This window comes from Passer montanus, unplaced genomic scaffold, assembly GCF_014805655.1.
Source record: "Passer montanus isolate IOZ18808 unplaced genomic scaffold, ASM1480565v1 scaffold72, whole genome shotgun sequence".
NCBI lineage: Eukaryota > Metazoa > Chordata > Aves > Passeriformes > Passeridae > Passer > Passer montanus.
Window position 1 is genome coordinate 155,642 of NW_024372370.1, and position 20,272 is coordinate 175,913.

The window sequence follows — 20,272 nt, forward strand, 5'->3', positions numbered from 1 at the left end:
CCCATACAATTAGACGGTTATGTGAGAAAGCAATGAAACAATAAGAAGCTGTTCAATAGTTTTCCTTAACTATTTGGAAACAAAGCACTCCATTACAAGCTCAAAACAAAAAACAATGTGTTACCAAACTGATGTCTTGCCATTCATCCACTGCACCTTTACTATCAGCTTCTGCTTCAACATTCTGAGTGTTTCCCAGCTGCACCTCATCAGACTCCTTCAGCAAGTCCAGTGTGCAAACATCAGGTCTGTCAGTCTCCACTTCTGCAAGTGTTGGCTCATCACCCCCTTTTTCATCATATTTAGTGGGAGACTCAGCCTCGTTACTGACCTCAGCATCCACTTCAATAAAGCTTCCTATCAAAGGAAAACAGAGACTTGTACACGCTTTTAACTCGGGCAGTAACTTTTTTTTTTTTCCTATATGCAGCAGATAAATATAAGGATTGTGAAATTACATAAATCAAGTGGCTGACTGGTTAACAAACCAGTTCCATTTGATGTACACAACATGCTTTCCTGACTCTCTATATTCTATACTCAGGTTTCAATGATAAAATGTGACACCAAGGAGAACAACACAGCTCAGATTTTCTTCTTGCCTGCTATATAGGGGGAGTGGATGCATTTTTAAGCATTTCTTACTAAGAGAAAAGCTTACCTTCATTGACTACAGATACACTATTGTTCTACTTTGTTATCCTTTCACACAATCAAAAAACACATACCATCAGAATCACTGTCTTCGGACTGTGATATCTCTTCTCTTTCTGCCTCGGGATCTCTTGCTTCTGGAAAAAATCTAGTATCCTCAGACACATTCTCCTCGGTTTGTGAAATTACTTCCTGTGTGTTTTCAGAAATTTTCAAGTTTTCCTTATTTTTAGAAAGGTCTGTTGTTTCAGTGTGAATCAAAGCATCTGTACTAGTTTGCACAATGGAACAGCTTGGCTTCTGCAAACACAAATTCATATTCTTATCTCCCAGAGATTTTAAGTCCATTTTGGAACCATTTTTTTCTTCGTCAAAGTCTTCTTTATCCTTTCTAGTATTGTTAACATAAGAATAATTTTCAGCTCTGGATATACTGGTATCATTTGGTGAAATATGATTTTTGGAACCACCTTTTTCCTTGTCTACCTCTTCTGTGTCTTTTATAGTATTGTCAATAGAAGTTTCAGCTATGGATATGCTGGTGTCCTTGGGTACAATATGATTTCCTGAATCATTTTCTTCTTTGTCTATATCTTCTCTGCCTTTTCTAGTATTTCCAATAGCAGAATAATTTTCATCTCTGAATACACCTGTGTCTTTGGGTATAATATCACTTTTTTCCAACTCCTCACTCTTCTGTTTAGATTTAGCATTTTGCATAGTCACTTGGATTGATGACGGAATTGTAGCTGTAGGAATGTTTTTTCCCTCCTTAACTACAGGAATCTGCTCTTCCTCATCTGAGCTACTAAGCAGAAAATCCTTCCCTTCTGGTCTTACTGATAGCACTCCACCAGTTGTAGCAGTTACAACTTCCTCCCCTTTATCGTCTTCACTCAGAGCTTGCTGAATTGCCCGCAGTGTTCTTGGAGACACGCTGCCTTCCTCTTCCCTGTTCAATTGTCCTGTGTCCAGTTCTTCTTCTGAGCTGCTTTCCACCATGGCTGCTTGGATAGCAAGCAAAGTCCGAGGAGATGGGGGTGCTGCCACTACATTGTCATCTTCCTGTTTTGCATTAGCAGGAGATTCATTGATTTTATTTAATTTAGTCAATTCATGCATTTTTGATGAGGGTCCTGCAGTAGTTTCCAAGTTGCTACTCATAGCCCCTTTTGCCTGAATACCTGAAAGAAAGTTTTGTGTGGAAAAATACTGCTTTATAAAAACATTCAATTTTACATAATGAACATTATTATATAAAGATTATTAAACCACTTTTTTACACATCACAGTTAATGACATATAACAGTAATGCACATTTCATATAAAGTACTGGCTAGGTGCACCAATAAACAATATTCAGGTTTGTCTTAAAACTGCCAGTTTTAAGTGTGCACACTCCAAACAACAGGTTTTACAAAATTAAGACCCAACATACCCTTTATCAGAATATAATGAGAAGTCTCTTCAGAGACCACCCTCCTTGATTCCACTTCTTTCACAAAACCACCTTCATTTTCATATTGTGTTTGGATTTCACCCGAGTGCTGTTGATTCATTTCTTTTTGTACATTTTCTATGCACCGATTGAGGTTGCTTTTTTTAAGCAAACCCCTGAGCTGGTACTGGGAAAAGTCATTGGAGTCCTCAAAAAAAACAAAACAAAACAAATTAATTGAAATAAAACACCCCTTTTAAGCAAATTCATCTCCCACATTCTAGAAGAGTGTGGGAACTCTTGAAAGAGTTCTTTTAAGCAGCTAACATTTGTCTTTCACTGGCTGCTGGACTCCCAAGCAACAGCAATACTATTCTGGCAACATACAACGATTCTGAAAGGTACCAGTAGTTCTCAGTACTGAAAAACATCTCAATTTTGGTTATCAGAGCTCATCTCCATCTTAAAAAGAAAAGCAATTAAAAGAGAATCCATGTGTGGATCATTTTAAAATGATGGTTCTTAGCTTACACTTGGACACAAGCCATCATTTAATCTGATGTATATTGTACTTTCAAAACCTCACTGTAGAAGTGGTACTGTAGGATTCCCCATTTGTGTCTCAACAGCTTCAACACATCTGCCTAAGTTACAAAAGCCTTTTCCCAGCTGCCAGCTCCTCTAACAACCTCAGGGCTTAGAATTCAAGCTGCATTAATCCTGCCTGGTTCATCCACACCAGTAGCATGTTAGGCAATCTTCGGCATAATGCTGATGAGGCGCAAAACACAGCACAATTTTTAATATTTTTGCCAAACTGAATTAGCTCTGCTAATTTTAGTGGAAATCAAGAGATAAGTCTGTTAAGAGTGATTATCTCATTGGATTTTTTTTCTCCTCACAGTAACAATCCAGGTGTAAAGGTTTCCATATGTAGTACTCTTTCTTTATTTGCATTAATGGCAACAGCTCCATTCCAATGCCTTGAAAGCTATTTTAAATATTACCTCTGGCATTGCTTCAAATAACGTTCTTCTTCGCTTTGTAAGTTCTTTAATATCAGTCAAGATCTCATGTTTTATTTCTGGAGGCAGCTTGTGGAAATCTTCTGATTCAATATCTATAGAATAAGGATTTTCACATAACTGTTCCTATAAAAATGGAGAATAAGAATACATATTCTATATTACAGCACAACAAAAATAATAAAATATTTAGAGCATCATTCCGAGCAAGATAAAAAAATCAACCCCTCAAGAACTTCGTTGCTACTTCCCACATAGTGAAGAAAATAAGAAAAAAAGAGTAACTACTAAGTAACAAAATAATGCTAAGTACCTCATTATTGATGTACACTATACAGAGAAACTTGGTTTTATTCTTTTTACAAAAAGATACTCAGTATAAAACACAGAACCAGGTCATATAGCCTCAGCTACTCAGATTTTGTTCTTCTAAAGAGGTTCTCCTTCTGAATGAGAACTGCCTCAAAGACAAACAATCTTTCCAACAATGTTTCTTTTTTTTCCCCTATTGATGAATGCAGAATTAATTTTATCATTTATTATGTCTTTTTCTTAGGTTATGTATTTCTCTTTTCCTCTTCCAATCAAATCAGCACATCAGAAGCAAATACAGAATTTATCTGTGAAAACACAAGGACTCAAGTGCTTCAGCTTCAGTTCACATTTGGAGAAGCACAGGAGTTTTGTTAAATATGCTGTTATTTATCTATATACACATGCACAAATGCAAGAATTTCTCCTGCATTGTTACAAAAACCAATGTCTTCTCCGTATGTTCAAAGGAAGTAGCAAAAGGAAAAAGAAAAGCTATCACAAGAATTTTCTGTTCTGCTGTATTCTAGTGGAGAAATCACATTTCTATTTCCTCGTTAATTGGAATTCTTAAAAGTACTGAAAATTAACTTGTTTTGTTATAAGTAATGCTATAATAAGACCTGTATCTCCAAATAATTGGATTTTATAAGCTTTTTGCTTGTCTTTTAAGCACAGCAAATGAATGAGAGGATTGTTCACAGTAACGAGGCAACTAAGTTACACTTACTTGCAACATCTGTTTTTGGCTCATTCTCATTTGCCATTCTTTTTCTTCCTCCTCCTCTGAGCTAAAAATCACAAAGAGAAAACAAATGTGTAGATATTTATCCAGGAAAAAGTTTATATTTTAAGCAAAAAGACATTAGTCATGCCTTTGCTGGTCAAGCACAAAAATTTACAGCATCAAACACAATATAAATACGTACACAGGTCATAAAGACCTGAGCAGAAAGTAAAAAGGCAAACTTTTGTCAGTGAAAACTAGATGGAGACAACAGCTGCTGTTTAGATCATGACACAATTCTTACTTGGTCAGCATTTGAAGTATATAAAAGTAGAGATGTGCAAAGAATAACCTACAGGGCAGCTTCACATTCTCAGTGTTATTTAAGAAGATGCCACAGGTGTGACAAGTACAGACAAAGCCTGTCTCTGCTGAACATATCAAAACAAAACAGAATCAAGCTGCCACACCCAAGCTTGAACAATCAGTCCCATTTAGTTGTATAGACATGGCCATAGAGACTGGTAGAACTTTCATCCTTATACATGAATCCAGTGTAGAAATTTAAACTGTGGGCTGAAAGTTTCTTGTGTTACTTTCCCATAAATAACTAGGAAGCTTCTGTATACAAAAAGAAACTGAAATAAAATATAAATTAAATAAATATACTTTATATATATATTACAGTGTCTCATAGGTCAAAGGCCTTAAATCAGCATAAAGAAATGTGGCTTATAATTTTACTCAAGTTTATTAAAAACCATTTAATCTTTTTTTTTCTTAATTCTACCTACCTATTCTTCTCTTCATCCTCTAAAGCAGGCAACACATACATATCATCAATTCCTTCTCTTCGAACTTGTGTAATACTGGGCAAAGCTTCATTGCTTAGGGAGAAAAAAGAAAAAATAAAACAGCAATGAACAGCTTCAGAAAGACTTACTGTCACTTATAAACAAGGGAAAAATAATTTTTATTCTTGCCTTTTGCCTGCAATAGCAGTTTTGATAGCATGTCTCTTCAGAAGTGTTTTCAAGAGTTTCTCTGTAGTTTTCCTGGAATCATTGATGGCAATTTCCTTTCTTTGTCTTCGCTTAGCCTACGAAAATAAGATTAACACCAAGAAGATTTTGCTGGATGATGAAGATGCACATCCAGTGAATCCCTGTTAAAATTCTGTGTGCTGAGCCTATGAGCTACTTCTAATTCATTCTACACCAAGGGTGACAGAGCCTTCAGAGCCTCTAAATCTATGTCCATTTCCTCTGTGGGCCTCAGAAGCAGCATTTCAGCTTCTGGGTACAAACATCAGCAGAGCTGCATTCAGGTCCATTCTGGAGGTCACAAGCCAGGCTTGTGCCATCATCCACTTCTCTGCAACCTGGCTCCCATGCAAATCACACCTGCCTAAATTAAAGAGCTGATGCATGCTCCAAGAGCTAACCCAGGTGGGACTGCAAAGGACACCCGCAGAACAGTGGACTGCAATCCTCCATCCCCACAGCTCAGAAACATAAGCAGAACAACAGGAAGGAAACTGAAAATGGCAGATTATCATCAGCAGACATACAGCCACTTTTACATTGCAGTAACTCACAGAGGTACTTACCAAGGTTTGTCTCTTCAGAAGAGGCGCCTCTCCATCAAACACAAACACGGGTCGAATCCGGAAAAACAGTAACTTGCAGAGTCGATGAAACAGAGTGAGCAGGTGAGCATTCCGTACAGAAATGCCACCACGATCTCTGGCTCCCTTTATTGCTTGGTTCAACCAAATACTGATATCTTAAAGAACCGTTGAGAGGAAAAAAACGTGCTCTTTTACACATATACCACATTGGGAGTTCCTATAAAGTGCACAGATTTGACTGAGTGGCTTTTGCCCATGGCTCCAAGCTTGTCTTATCAAAACCAAGACTATCCAAATAGCTTTGAACTTGGAAGAAAAAAAATCATTGCCCATACTGCCCTGCACAAAAAGCAGAGTGTAAGCAAAAGCACAGCAAATACCTCCCCAGTTATTTTTACAGGTAAGTGATGGGTAACTTCCTTCCACATCTTTCCAGCATTTAACCAAGTATACAGGACAGGAAAGCTGATGCATAAGCATACAACTTCTTCATCTTATAGTCCTACTGAGAGCAGCACATTTATTTATAAAGTACAAAGTTCTATAGTCCAACACTTGTGTAAGGAACCTATTAAAAAAAAGGCAATTTTTTTAAAGAAGAAAATAAAAGACCTTAGTAGTTCACATATTATAAAGCAAAACTTCCACTTACCAAAATGTAGGCCATGCAGCCCCGCGGGCCGCCGGGAGTCGCCGTGCGCGGGGCGGAGCCGGCGCAGGCCCGGCCGCCCACACACCCTTCTGCAGCTGCGGTTCCTGGGGCTGGTGGGCTCCTCGGCCGCCCGGAGGAGAGCCTAGTACCTAACAGCAGAGAATAACAAAATCAATTATGTTGGAAAAGATCTCTGAGATCATCGAGTCCAACCTGTGACCGAACATCCCTTGGTCACTAGACCGTGATCTAAGTGCCACTTCTAGTCTAAACACTCAGGGACGGTAACTATACCAGCAAATTGGGCAGTCCCTTCCAATATCTGATCACCCTTTCCGGGAAGAAATTCCCTTATGTCCAGTCTAAACCTCACCTGGTGCAGCTTGAGGCCATTTCCTTTAATCCTGTCACTTGTTACCCGGGACAAGAGGCCGACCCCCACCTGGTTACACCTTCCTCTCAGGTGGTTGCAGAGTGATAAGGTCACTCCTGAGCCTCCTTTTCTCCGGGCTAAACAACCCCAGCTCCTTCAGCTGCTCCTCACAGGACTTGTGCTCCAGAGCTTTTACCAGCTCTATTGTCCTTTTCTGGTTGGAGAATGGAAGAAGTCTCTTGTCCCAGAACAAAATCTCACAATGCAGACCAAAAGTAGCCCTATTTTTCCCACTCCCAAACATGATTTCCCCTGCAGCCTTGTGCTCTCTCTGTTCTGCCTCAACCACAGCCCCAGTGCACCCCACCATCTGGGAATCCCTAGGGAAAGCTCCCTGCAGCACAACCCCAAGGACATGCACTTGGATACTGCTAATGCTAGAAGAATCCATATACTACATACTTTGTGGATAAAGTGTGACAGTCTCCAGCCCAAGAGGAAAATAAATGTAAAACCAGAATTTCATCCCAACCTACTTAAGCAGAACAGTCAACTACCATCAGAGGAGAGACCCTGTTTCTCAGTGCAACTGTGACTACCAAGCAAAAGTTAAGAGACACACATGGAACTCTGGCTATGTAAGTCCTAAATCCCCTAAAGAACAGAGCTCAAGTACTCTAAACTTGAGCTGAGCCCTCAGCCCAAACTCAGCTTGCAAAACCCGGGGCTGAAAATAGCTCATCTGGAAAATAAAAGTTCAAAACCTATGGGTTTTGTTCAGTCATGAGGCTGCAGGCTTTGTGAAATTAAATAGAAGTCACAGTGGCTGCACCGAGCACCACTTTTTATGATCCCATGGGATCTTACCTATTTTACTAAGTAGTAGTTGCAACTCTGATCTGTCGCTCACCTACTTTACAGGAGACCTTCACTAAATGCAGGGCCATCATTTCCAAAACAAATGAAAAGCAAACAAGATAGAAAACAAATTTTATTGAATGAACAAAAGTCTAAAAGTCTCCCATTTTTGGTTAACAAAAGCAGCAACCTACAAAACCCCTGCATTCCATGACAAATCTTTTTATGTCAAAAAATTAATCCTTGAGCAGGTGTGAACATTTGTACACAGAACAATACAATTGTTGAGATGTGTTTGGGCAAACAACTGGATTTATCAGGGAAAGAGAAAAAGAAAAAGGAAAAAAAAGAATTCACCTGGGACACCTGAAAAAGCTTGAATTGTGTGCTGGCTGAGAGGTATATCATCGGGGCTGCCAGCAATTTTCAGCACTTGCATCCCCTTCACACAAAATGAAAAAAGCAGCAGACAAAGGACGGAGATTAAGACTGAACAAGGAAAAGAACTGCCAACAGAACTCAGTGTTCAGCTAGCTCATTTGGCTAATGGTAAATGCAGCTTTTAATACTGAATTTCATAAGCTTGTGTTAAGTGAGTCCATGCTCTCAGGCTCCAGGGCAAGAATTCAGCCACTTTACCCACAGAGCAAAAATAATAGAGAAGTTCCATCCTCAAACAGGTGATTCCTCACAGTCAAAAACAGGCAATCAGATAAGGGAAAAGAAACTGAGACCTGCTTGACAAGATATGATTATCTGACTGATAGAAGTCAAATAGGAATTAAACGGAGAATGTACATTCTCTTTGTAAATCCAACAAGGTTTTCTAACCTATGTGATCTTTTTTTTCATTTGCACTGGATATGGGCAGCCATACTAAAATGAAGTGCTAAAAACAAAGGCAATGTTTACTTTTATCCTTACACCATTTGCAGAATAACCCTTTTTTTATATTGCCATACCATAATTTTTCATGCTTTTGAACAATAAATATATTCAATGAAGTTTGTTTATTACATTGAGTCATTTCAACCTGCTCTTTTGTTTTCACAGATCAGGACATAGTACAATTATTTCAAAAGAAATGATTGATTTTGTTATCGTGTTCACCTTTGATTGCAAAATTACAACAATCTGTGCTTATCTGTCACTTTATACATCAGATCTCGTCTATCTATTACAACCATATCAACATATTTAATAATTATGAAGCTGTATCTTATACCATAATTTCTATTCTTATGTGTTCTAGGACTAATCAATCCCTAATATGTTTTGATTAAAACTAACTTTAATATATCAACTCTATAATCTAAAGTTAATTTTAATCATTTCCATCATAATCATTGTAACTCTGATACCCACTGTTCCTCCTCTCCCGAAGATTAGATTTCTTCCACATGGATTCTTGATGAAAACTAGCACTGAAAGATCGACCCAGTCGCCCGTGTTGTTTCTTAGATATATTGTCTTCACTCTCAGATTTGGAAATTCCTTGTCCTTGTGTTTGGGATTGTTTATTCTGTCTAACATTCCCAAATGGAAAATTCCAAGGACCAAATCTTTGCCAGTTAAGTCTCTGAAAGGCAATGATGCAATGAAGATTTCCTCCAACCTAATCAAAGTAAAAAAAGTTATTTGTTAAATGCCACAGGCACATCTCTAACATACATAGATATTTGACATCAACATTTTGGCAAGTAACATGATACTTTCAAAAAGAAAGCAAACAAGAAGTGCCACAACACACAAACCAGGAAAAAAAAAAAAAACAACAACAAAACACGACAAAATCATATACAGAAATATACAACTTGCATCAATCAGTTCTGATTATTTCCCAGTTCAATTACTACTTGCTATTCATCTCTTCCATATTTTTAAGCTATCAATTATATCCTTCATGGGCCAGTATCACTTATCTTCTGCTAGTCTTTTTTGACTTTCTAGCTATCTTCTCAGTAATTATCTGTTCTGGTTCATACTGATCTTGCTGACACAGTCTTCCATAGGGTCTTCACACCTGAAATCATCTCTTCAGTCTATTATTTCTCACAGTGTTTCAATCTGCAAATCACAAACACATCCTCCACCCATGAGATACAGCCCTATCTATAGGAAAGAAAGCCACATGCATTGACAGTAACTCCACACAAGTGAGACACACACATTCATTTATGCCTGATCCTAGTCAATTGTACTTTCTTTCCCACTTAAATGTCGTTGGAGGGCCATACCCCAAAGGGTCTGTAATTTGTCTGCAGAACATTTCTATACTTGCTGCAGCTACATTTTAAACCAACAAAGTTAAATATTCTGACCAAATACATTCTGTATACACAGATATCCTGGTTCATCCTAGCATATACCAAGCTACTAATGTTTTATATCTTGTCCAGCAAGTAAATCTAAATGACTTTGGTATGCAAGAGCCCACATTATACTTCTGTCTTCAGCAATGCTTCACAACAGAACAAATTCCTTTAGTGAAGTCATCTTACACTGATGAAGTATGAGTAAGTTTGCAAAAACCTACCATGAGTTTCCTCCCCTCTTAGGAAGTTTACCTTACCTTCTTTGTTTTTCGATGTTGCAATCCTCTCTCTAGGTGTCGAATATCTAGATATTCTGGATTTTGAGTGTTTAGGTCAGTGACAATATCTGTCCACCTACAGAATAAAATCATTACTGCTCAGCTGATATTTATGAAACCTCAGCAGCACAAAGACTCACGTACACATGCATGCAAATACAGACCTGTAGCTTTAAATAGTCTTATCAGTGATTTAAAGATAAGTGAATGTGTAAAGTTACAAAAGCCTCAGTATTAAAGACATCAAGCTAGACGCAAAAGTGTCACTTTTAATCAAAGCATTAACAGTGATCATCCCTGCTCTTGGGAAACACCTTCCAAAATTAATAAGAGCACCATGAGTCATAGTTACATTCCTTACACTTAGCAATTCATCAGTTTGGAAAAGAAAGAAGCAAAGTGTGGTTTAGGCAAGGAGATACATTAGCCTTTTTTAAATTTAAACCTACCCTTTTGTATTATTTTGTTTGGTTCCTTGGTTTCTTTTGCACGTTAAATGGGCTGACATTAGCCTTTTTTAAATTTAAACCTCTCCTACCCTTTTGTATTATTTTGTTTGGTTCCTTGGTTTCTTTTGCACGTTAAATGGGCTTTTACCAGACAGCTTTCATCATAACTCACTCCTACATTTTCTTTAATTCTAAACTATCAATTCAATCACTCCCATTCACTCAGCTTTTCAAAGATTCATAATTCCTTCCAGCCCAACTGAAACAAATACTTTCACATTCCAGACCTCTTTAAACTTGTACATCACCTTTTCATTTCTGTGAATGTCTAACTACTCGTTTCTCTCTAACATCACCTTCCAAGTTGAGAAAATGCATTTCTACTCCAACTTTTGCCCCCTTTCCTTAAGCACAGAACTTTCTGCCAGCTCTCACTGGGAGTGCAGCAGGAGGAATAATGTCTCCACAATCAAAATTAGTATTATAGAGGGTTTTATTATATATTCAGAAACTTTTTCCTGTGCCACTTGTAGCTAACATACCACACAACAAAGTTCTATCCTTGGGACCTGCAATATGCCATTTCTCCTATCATATGCATAATGTGATTTTAATTTTGTTGCACTTAATCTCATAGTCCAAAATATCCAGGTATTTGCAGTTATTGACAAGGTCACATTACTGACATAAAAAAATATTAAATATAACTAATCCATGATATTTCTACATAGCACCCTCTAGTTCTCCTAGTCTGTATGTCTAGTTTAGACACCAACTTTGTTTGAGTCAAGTGTACTGTTTCTCATCTTGAATGTACTGCTTGAATGCACAGATAAGCAAATAACACAACAGAGTACAGGCTGCACCTGAGCTAGGAGACTATTCTGTGCACAATCTCAGCAGCAGCAGAATATTCTGTGCACAGCCCAGACAAGGCCTGTGGATGTCCTCAGCTCCAGGGCAAACTCCTCCATGGGCCATGCAGACTGTAAGTCACAACTGGCACGATGACAGCTGAAACTGCCTTTTCTTCCTGACTAATATGAGCTGAGTCACACTCAAAAAAGAGATATGGGCTTTGGCTCTTGAAAGCCCACATGTGTTCTAACAGGTGATATAAAAGTGCAGAGCCAGCCTCGAGGTCAAAACACAAAGCTTCTCACTAAAGCAGCATCTGTTTCCATTAGATACATATATATACACATGTATATATTCATTCAAAAGAACTAAAAAGTCACTCAGTGACTCTGAGTAGAGAACTACAAACTGTTCTGAAAGAAAACATTCTTACCAAGTAACATACCTTTTACAATGTATCGTTGGATGCTTTCTGCTGGGCTCTCCAATTAAGATCCAATATTCCACTTCTTGCTGCAAGACACGACCTCTGTTCAAAAGAAGATACAATCCTAGTAAGATTTATTGTACATACTACAAAGATATTAGTCTCTTGTTCTTTTTAGGAGTTTCTAACATTTAAAACTGTTTCCTCAGCCAAACTAAAAACCAGCTCCTGTGCTATAGCGCTTGCAACTGTGTATGAGGAACCTTTTGCTCCACAAGGCCTGAAAGCAAACCTTGGGGATGCTTCTACATGTTATTTGAGAGGAAGACAGACTTTCACTAAAAGCAGATTTATTTGGATGAAAGACAGTCTGGTACATGATGTAAATATAAATATATAGGAAACAACAGAAATAAGAGTTGTGGAAAGCCACATAAATGTGGTACAAACAGCTTCCTCCCTATCTGTGATGTCTAACAGACATGAAAGAGTCACTTCCACTATTTTTAAACTACACCTTGGCTGACAGTTGTTACTAAGAGCTGTAGAGTAATCTGTAAGAACGAAACTGGCAACTTTAAATGCTTCCTTCTAAACATCCAATACCAGATACTAAAATCCAAACCTTTGAATTAATACTACTTTGCAATCAACTTCCAAGAAGCTCAAAGCTTGCAGTAAACTTGTCAAGGAAAATTTCTAAGAGGTATTAGGGCAAAACTGGCAAGATACAAAGGACTGTTCTGTGACTGGCTGTGCATAATTATTTCATTAAAAACTACATCAGTTTCAACTGTGACAAAACCTGACATTTTTCTGCCTAGGGTATTAGACAGCATACAGCCTTATTGTTTGGAACAATTTGTTTACTTTCAAAAAATTCCCTGTAAAATAACAAAGTATTCCATCAGTGCAAAGATGGGAAACCAAGACACAGGATAGATTGATTGACTTACCTAAAGTCACACTGGAAGTCTGTGGTTGAACTGGGAACTGAACCCAGGTCTCCCGAGTCCAAATCCAGCAACCTAAGATCATACAGGAAGTCTGTGGGTGACCTAAGAACTGTCTCTAAGCTCAGTCTAGCAAGCTATCTACCCACTTCTTTTGGGACCTAAAATGTTTCTTAGCCGGATTTTTAAATAAAAATTTTACTTTGTAAGTAGAGTGCAAAAACAGGTAAACAAGAACTGCTCCAGAATCTATTGGTAGTCCTTCTGAAAACTAAACTGTTTTTTTCCCCTCAGTAGGATCAGAAAAATCAAAGAAAACAGGATGCTCATTTGGTACGACCTCCAGCCTAGAGAAAGGCTATAAAAGCTTCTTGAACTTATTATTTCATGCTACATTGTTAGAAGAAAAATGTTGTTAAGAAAAAAAGATTATAGTAACTTAAAAATAACATCACTAGTAACTAAGAATCTATTTCAGCCATGGGTAAAGAATGAAAGTTGTTCTCACTCATTAGTAAACAACATAAATTTAAATTAGTTAAAAGGCATGCTATGTTTCCACACTCTGAATCATATTATTTCTCAGACTGGATTTTTGATCTAGTAAACGTTTTTTTTTTCACTTTGGTCTTCTAGTGCAGATTCTTCCTAATTGATTGAGTGAAGTAAGAGATTAACATTTTGGCAAACTCAAATAGACTGATGTGTTGGATTTCTACCTGGGGAATATTTTTTAAACTCTTCTCACAAACCTGACAAGTCAGTGAACTCAGTCTCAATAAAAAACTCTATTCTTTTGTTCATATATTAAAAGCTTTCATTAACCCTATCATAAGCTTCACACTAGGAACCAATTAGACTCAGATGATTATGCTTTATCACCCCAATCAATGACCACTTTAAACTCCAAAAGTAGAGCTAGCATTCTCTATTCCTTGATGTGACCCTAGCTCTTCAACAAAGTCAAAGTCAGACTGCTCAGCAAGCAAATAGGCAGAAGTTCACCTCATACTAGTGACCTACACTGCTCATTGTTTAACATTCCCCAGTTCTGGTATCTGCTATTTTTCTCAGGGATTGACTGCTGATGCTTTATAATACTAATACTGACCAATAGCTGAACACAGAGAAAGTCCAACAGAATCCTTTAATACACACCATGTTTGCAACCCCTCTGAGAGAGGAATAACAGCTTAATATGACTCAGTGAATGAGGTAAAACAAACTACTCTCCTCAAGAGAGTGCACAGAGTGCTCTACAAAGTACAGCACTCTGCATCAAGCAGCAAGGTAAATACCTTACAAAAGTTAATATGTATCTCAAGAATTAATATTTTCAAAGTTAAAATTTGTGGGTTTAATACAAGACTCTCCCCAAATTCCGTATGAATATTAGTGCTATTACCCTTTTTTTACATCTGTATTCAATTGAAAACTGTATCAGCTACTGCATTATATTATCCTAGTAGAGTCATTCTGACAAATCTGAAATTATTATACAGATATGAATATTAGTGCTATTACGCTTTTTTTTACATTTGTATTCAATTGAAAACTGTATCAGCTCATGCATTATATTATCCTAGTAGAGTCATTCTGACAAATCTGAAATTATTATACAGGAAACTGCATTTCTATTCTAAAAATAACTAGCATATTAAGCTTATACAAGTACTCCAGCATTTCAAGCATTGTTAAAAAAAGCCAAACCTAATATCTTAGCCCAAAGGTCTCTTCTAGCTTTTCTCCCCCCACTCCCTCCCAATTCCTGGTAACAAATTCTTCACACATCTTTACTTTTATATGCCTTACATGCCAGTAGTTGGAGTTTACCATCACCATTATTAGTCAATATAAATGCAACAAAAGTACGTAACCACCATCCTATGATATCTACACAACCTTTGCTATGCCATACTCAAGCACTGGTTTCTAAATGTAAATTTCATTACATCCACCTCATGAAGGATTAATATCACTGTAGACTTTTTGCTTCTAGTTTATAAAGGAAAATTGCAACATACACTTTGTTTTCCTTTTCAAGCTCTCTAGAAACAGATTCTCACTATAATTAGCTGGCCTTTTATTAAAAGCCTTAAAAAACACTCTACCTGGTCTTTTTCAGCCCATACAATTTCATTTTTCAGATTAGTTACCTTTGCTTGTCCTTCAATAAAATAACTACCTTCTCTCTACATGGCTAGAAGGTCTTAAAAACCAATTTGTTAATACCACTTAAGAGTTTTCTGATTTAAGTTCTCTCAATGTAGTCTGGTTAGTTATGTTTCATTTTAAGTCAGTCCTTTCAAATCACACTGTTGTGCTTTTCTAGCTCACACAGATGCCTATATGACACAAACAGAACCATTATTTATGGAGAAAAATTGTCTCAATTTGCAGTAAGTTTTTGTGTTTCTTCCACTAAAATAAGCATAAACACAGTATCTTACCTATAGGCTTTACTAGCTTTTACTGGGGTTGCTTCAAATCCAATTGGGCAAAAATAATGGTTTTGGCAATGGTAGATGTAGGCCATTGATTCGTCCTTCAGTCCACGTGTTAGCTTTGCTAGGGCCCCTGCAGCTACACAGAAAGATCAGGTTACAGGCCAGGGTGCTTTGGGTCCTGTGTAACACAGTCAGCAGAAAAAAAGACCTATTTGACAACTAAGTAGTTATACTGCTTTTTAAGTGGGAGGACATGACCTCACAGGCATGCACAAAATACACTTCTGATTTTGAACTTAGTACTTTTTTGTACCAGACAGGAAATTAAATACTATCTGCTGCATAGTCTGTACCAGGGAAATGCAATATAAAGTATGCTTAGTGTTTAGATCAGAATCAAACTTAATAAAAGGAACCAGAAGAATCTCTTAACCCAGGAAATACACACTGCAACAGAAGGCAGTCCCAGCTGCCCTATGTCACATGTGGCATATATTGATGATAATACTGAAACCACTGAAAACACTCAAACATTTTGTTTCATGAGCTTCCTAGTCTCAGGAACACACAGAGGCAATCAATGGTTTATAATGTGACCACAGTGCTCAGTTTCAGAAGACTAGAAGAGGCACGGGAACATGACAATTTTCAAGTGGGATGTCAAGAAAAAAAATCCATTTTAATAATATTTAAAACTTTTCAGCGTGATTTTGTGCTTTCAATAGAAGGTAATTACCCAGACTATACCTAAGGCTAGTAAACTGTGAAGGAAAGTAAAATTTTTTCAACAGGACACCTAAAAAGTAGACAAAAATGCAGCTTCATAAGCTAATTGAGAATAATCATAATAACTTTAAAGACAGATGTTAGCTACAGCCAAGCAGAACAGGTAAGTTCATTACCTTTAAAACTGGGCTTTTTAAAAGCATAAAACATTTAAGTAAGGACAAATTCTTTTTGTTCTCACAGTGGATGAGAGCAAAGAAATCTTCCCACACACCAACACAGAACTTGAAATGCAGTTGTTCTCCTGGATATCTTAAAATTCCAATTCTGTGACAGCAGAATACACAGCACAGAATGTATTTTATCATGATAAAAGTATAAATGAAATTTTTAGCTAAATAAGAGAAAAAGTAAAACCAACTTGGAAGAAAAATCAACCAACTTGGAGCTATTTGATACCTCATATTGGAGAGGAAGTACTACTTACAGACTTTGTCCTGTCAAATGCTACACACTGCAGGATTTTTCAATTTATACACTGTAAGATAAATACTTTAGCATTAGCTACGTACCAGTTTCTCCAGCTGTCTTGTTCTTCCCATGAGGTTTATACAGAACATATGAGCATCCCTTGATATGGAAGTGATCATTTATTTGCCTAAACCATCTGAAACAATAAGCTTAAAGATTGTAGTAACTCAAGAGTTATTAAATGCAATTTCATTTCTCACACTTTTCCTGTGCTTAGACAGTTTAGGAAAAAAAGTCTCTACTAAGTACCCACCTCACTAATATTTAGATTGTAGATGACCATGGCACCAAATACAAAACTTACATATCCTGGACAGAGAAGTAAATACACAGAGGCTTTTCCTTCATTTTGCTTTTCCAGACTTGACATATAGATACATAATCACCAAAGATCTGGATGTGAAATGTTGGTCCTGTTGTATTTAGCCCAGTCACCTCTAATGTTCAATTACTCAGCCTTTAGAAAGACACACAAATTCTGAGGTACCAAACTTCAGCTGTGATTTGTAGGGTACATAAATGAAATCTAAGATACCAGAAGGGACCCTTCAAGTGAGACTTTCTGCTTATCCTGTTGGGTTTCTCTCACCTAAACTTCACAAAGCCTGAGCATCACAGGAGCCTCATACTTCAACTCCTCACTGCAGCACTAAGTAAGGACAAGCCCGAATTGGAAGATTCAAATTCACATGTTTGAAGATAATACCTCAATCATAAAGCTATGTTGGGTAACGGGGTTGGCTTCCAGCCCTCCTGTTTCCCAATCTGCCAAGCACTTCAAAATTATTGGACAAGGTAGGAAAAAAAAAAGAAAACAGAAAGATAGGTAACTTCTCTGCTGCATAGAGAATGCTCAAAGAGGAAATCAAAGAATAATTATAACTTTCAACTTTGTCTGTATAGACTGTTGAGACAAAGAGACAGAACATCATATCATCTTGGTCTGTAACAGTTGCTATACCACAGAGTTGCTATACCCTGACATACTTCTGAAGAGATACAAATCCTAGATCTGAGTTTCCTAAAGCAAGTAAGGAAAATTTCATTACATTTTCCAATGATCTAGCCAGTATGCTAGATGGAGAATAGACTGCTGCCACATTTTCAAATCCAGCACAACCCTGATCTGCCAAATACTACATACTGCCCTAAAAAAAAAATTAACTAAATCAAATACAATTCATGAAGCAAGCAAGAACACTGCAAAAGTTTTTAAAACGTAACACACCAAAGCCCTGTCAACATGTTCAGCACTCTAGTACAATATGCTTCTTGGCTCTGTTTAATCCTAGAATGTCTTATTAATTTAAAATAAAAAAGTACAAAGAATTTAGGTCTAACCTTTAAATATCAGGAAACATCAGAGCAGAAGTGATAAAAAATGGCAAAGTGTTCTGTGACTCCAGCCCTGTTTTTGTTCCTGAACAGCTCCAATGCAGCAAGGATTCAGCACTACCTCATTTTCATTTCTTAAATTACATTTTACATTAAGCTAGTAGTGTATCAATTGTCTTTTCAGGCCATTTCAATGATACTAGCAAGCACTTAACATGCATTTTCAAAAAGAGGAAAATAAGTGTAAAGAGAAAGTTTCCTAACCAGGAGACTATGCTCATTAGAGTATTATATAACCATTACACAAACTGAACCAAAAATCAAATACAATTTCACATTGACCTGAAACTGAACCAAAAATCAAATACAATTTCACATTGACCTGACCAGTGTAACAACATCAAATAATTCAAAATAGCCAGTGCAAACAATCCTTTGAGAAGTTTCATTGTCAGAGTACTCAGGTATGCTTCATTATTCTAAAACTTAAAGAGGATTAACATGTCAGACAGTTTTTAAATAAATTAACTACTACCATATTTTTTAAGGTTCTGTCTCTTAGCTGCATCAAAAGAACCAAACATACCTCATTAGAGTTGTATTTCCAGTGAAGGGACCAAACCTAATCTCCTCAAATGGGGGCTGAAAGCCCAGTATATGCAAGGCTTCTTCTTGAGTGATGGGGGGTAAACTTTAAAAAAAAAAAGTGTTGTAATTAGAAACATAGTTTTGATACTCTAGAGGCAAAGCAAAGCAGTCTATGTGTGACTTTACCTTCCAGCTCCCAGTGTACTATATAAGAAATTCCAGCAAGACACTAAGGATGAAATTCCACAGGAAGTCTTGTATTGAGGTCGGCTAACACAATACCTTAAACAAAAAACCTCAAACATATTAGTAACACAATCTTGACTCACATATATGACAAACATGAACTACTTTTTTGTGTGCCATGCCACTAGTGCCACATTATATTGAATGTTTTTATGCCATCTGTATTAAAATTAAACAAAAAAACCCCAAAGCAACTGTATCCTTAAAAACAAAAATTAAGAAATATGTTAATAAATTTCTTTGCCAGATGCCACTACTGTATTTCATACACATCAGTCAAATTTCTAACAGCCCCATGGGAGTTTTGTACAAATAATCCTGTGTGAAAATATGATTCTGTACTAATATAATGAATGGTTTTATCCACTCCCTTCTAACAAGTGCACTTGTGGCAAACCATATCTCTACCAATTTACTAATGAATGTCATTCTGGGCCACAGATTCCCTAGGTTAACTTTCTGGTGTCACATAAGAAGTTAGAACCAGACAGATGCATTAAACTAATTGAATTAGTGAGCTAGCTACATTAATACAATAATGGTTGTATAGAAATGACAGCTTCTGATCAAGTATTTCCCAGTAAAAAGTAAAATCAGAAGTAAAACCTATCAATGGTATTAAGGTTACTTTTTGCTTGACCATGCTACTGAACTTGTATTTTGTTTTGCAATGAATCCCCATGTAGGTTTTCCTCTGTGCAGAAAGTAAAAGGAATTTTTGGAAAGAAAAATGTTTTAAGAATTTCAACAGATGGGAGGAAAGCTCTAATTTTTCTTCTAGAATGCATGAGACAGTGTGTATATGCTTAACATCTCTACTAAAAAAAATTTACAAAGTCATTATTGAGAAGTTTGAAATCAGGTAACTAGCAACAGTGTTTACTGAGAAACTATGTGGTTAGTGTAGTTCATAAATTCTTAACTTCATAAATGAATTCATAAATACTACCATCTCCGAAGGTCCAACACTTTTCTCTCCTTCACATCTTCAAGAGCTGAACGCTGAGGACACTCCCTGTATTGTTTGCTCTTTTTGTCCACAGATTTCTTCTTTGTCCCTTGTTTCTTCATGCTGCCTGCAAATGAAATTCCAGAATCAAATGAATGTCTAGTTTGCCATTTGCAGCTTTCTCCTTAAATACTTTTGATAATAGCATACAGCTCAAATAGAGACACCAGTTGTGTTAGTAAGCGTAAACTGGGACTAAATGTTAACTGAAAGAAGAAAGCTCAAATACATAATCTGAATTGTCAACATGTTTGTAAAGCTGCCATTAGCTCTGTAAACAACATGGTGTTTAGATCATGAACAGAATTAATGATGACCTGTCCAACTGTTTAGAGATAAGTCAATCTGATTATTCTAATGCATTAAATCACCCATCCCAGAAATAGTCTCAGACCAACATGGACCTCCCATCTCCTAACACTATGTAGGCACAGAACGTAA

The 20,272-nt window shown here is 37.0% G+C and overlaps 1 protein-coding gene across 2 annotated transcripts in view; it reads right to left on the reverse strand.

The window, feature by feature from the left end:
• The window catches only part of BIVM (basic, immunoglobulin-like variable motif containing), a 30,549-nt gene that overhangs the window by 7,908 nt on the left and 2,369 nt on the right, over positions 1–20,272 (reverse strand). Inside the window, exons 3-18 of one of the 2 annotated variants that reach the window (XM_039730420.1) lie at positions 19,772–19,898; positions 18,763–18,858; positions 18,575–18,679; positions 16,695–16,789; positions 15,400–15,532; positions 12,015–12,098; positions 10,242–10,338; positions 9,035–9,284; positions 5,766–5,941; positions 5,140–5,255; positions 4,951–5,043; positions 4,160–4,220; positions 3,100–3,243; positions 2,093–2,300; positions 729–1,838; positions 125–357 (exon numbers count right to left, since the gene is read on the reverse strand). In XM_039730420.1, coding sequence (XP_039586354.1) covers positions 125–357; positions 729–1,838; positions 2,093–2,300; positions 3,100–3,243; positions 4,160–4,220; positions 4,951–5,043; positions 5,140–5,255; positions 5,766–5,941; positions 9,035–9,284; positions 10,242–10,338; positions 12,015–12,098; positions 15,400–15,532; positions 16,695–16,789; positions 18,575–18,679; positions 18,763–18,858; positions 19,772–19,898 — 3,128 coding nt within the window. Of the gene's footprint in view, positions 1–124; positions 358–728; positions 1,839–2,092; positions 2,301–3,099; positions 3,244–4,159; positions 4,221–4,950; positions 5,044–5,139; positions 5,256–5,765; positions 5,942–7,785; positions 9,285–10,241; positions 10,339–12,014; positions 12,099–15,399; positions 15,533–16,694; positions 16,790–18,574; positions 18,680–18,762; positions 18,859–19,771; positions 19,899–20,272 lie in introns of those variants that run through there. The other variant, XM_039730419.1, reaches the window with a different exon arrangement.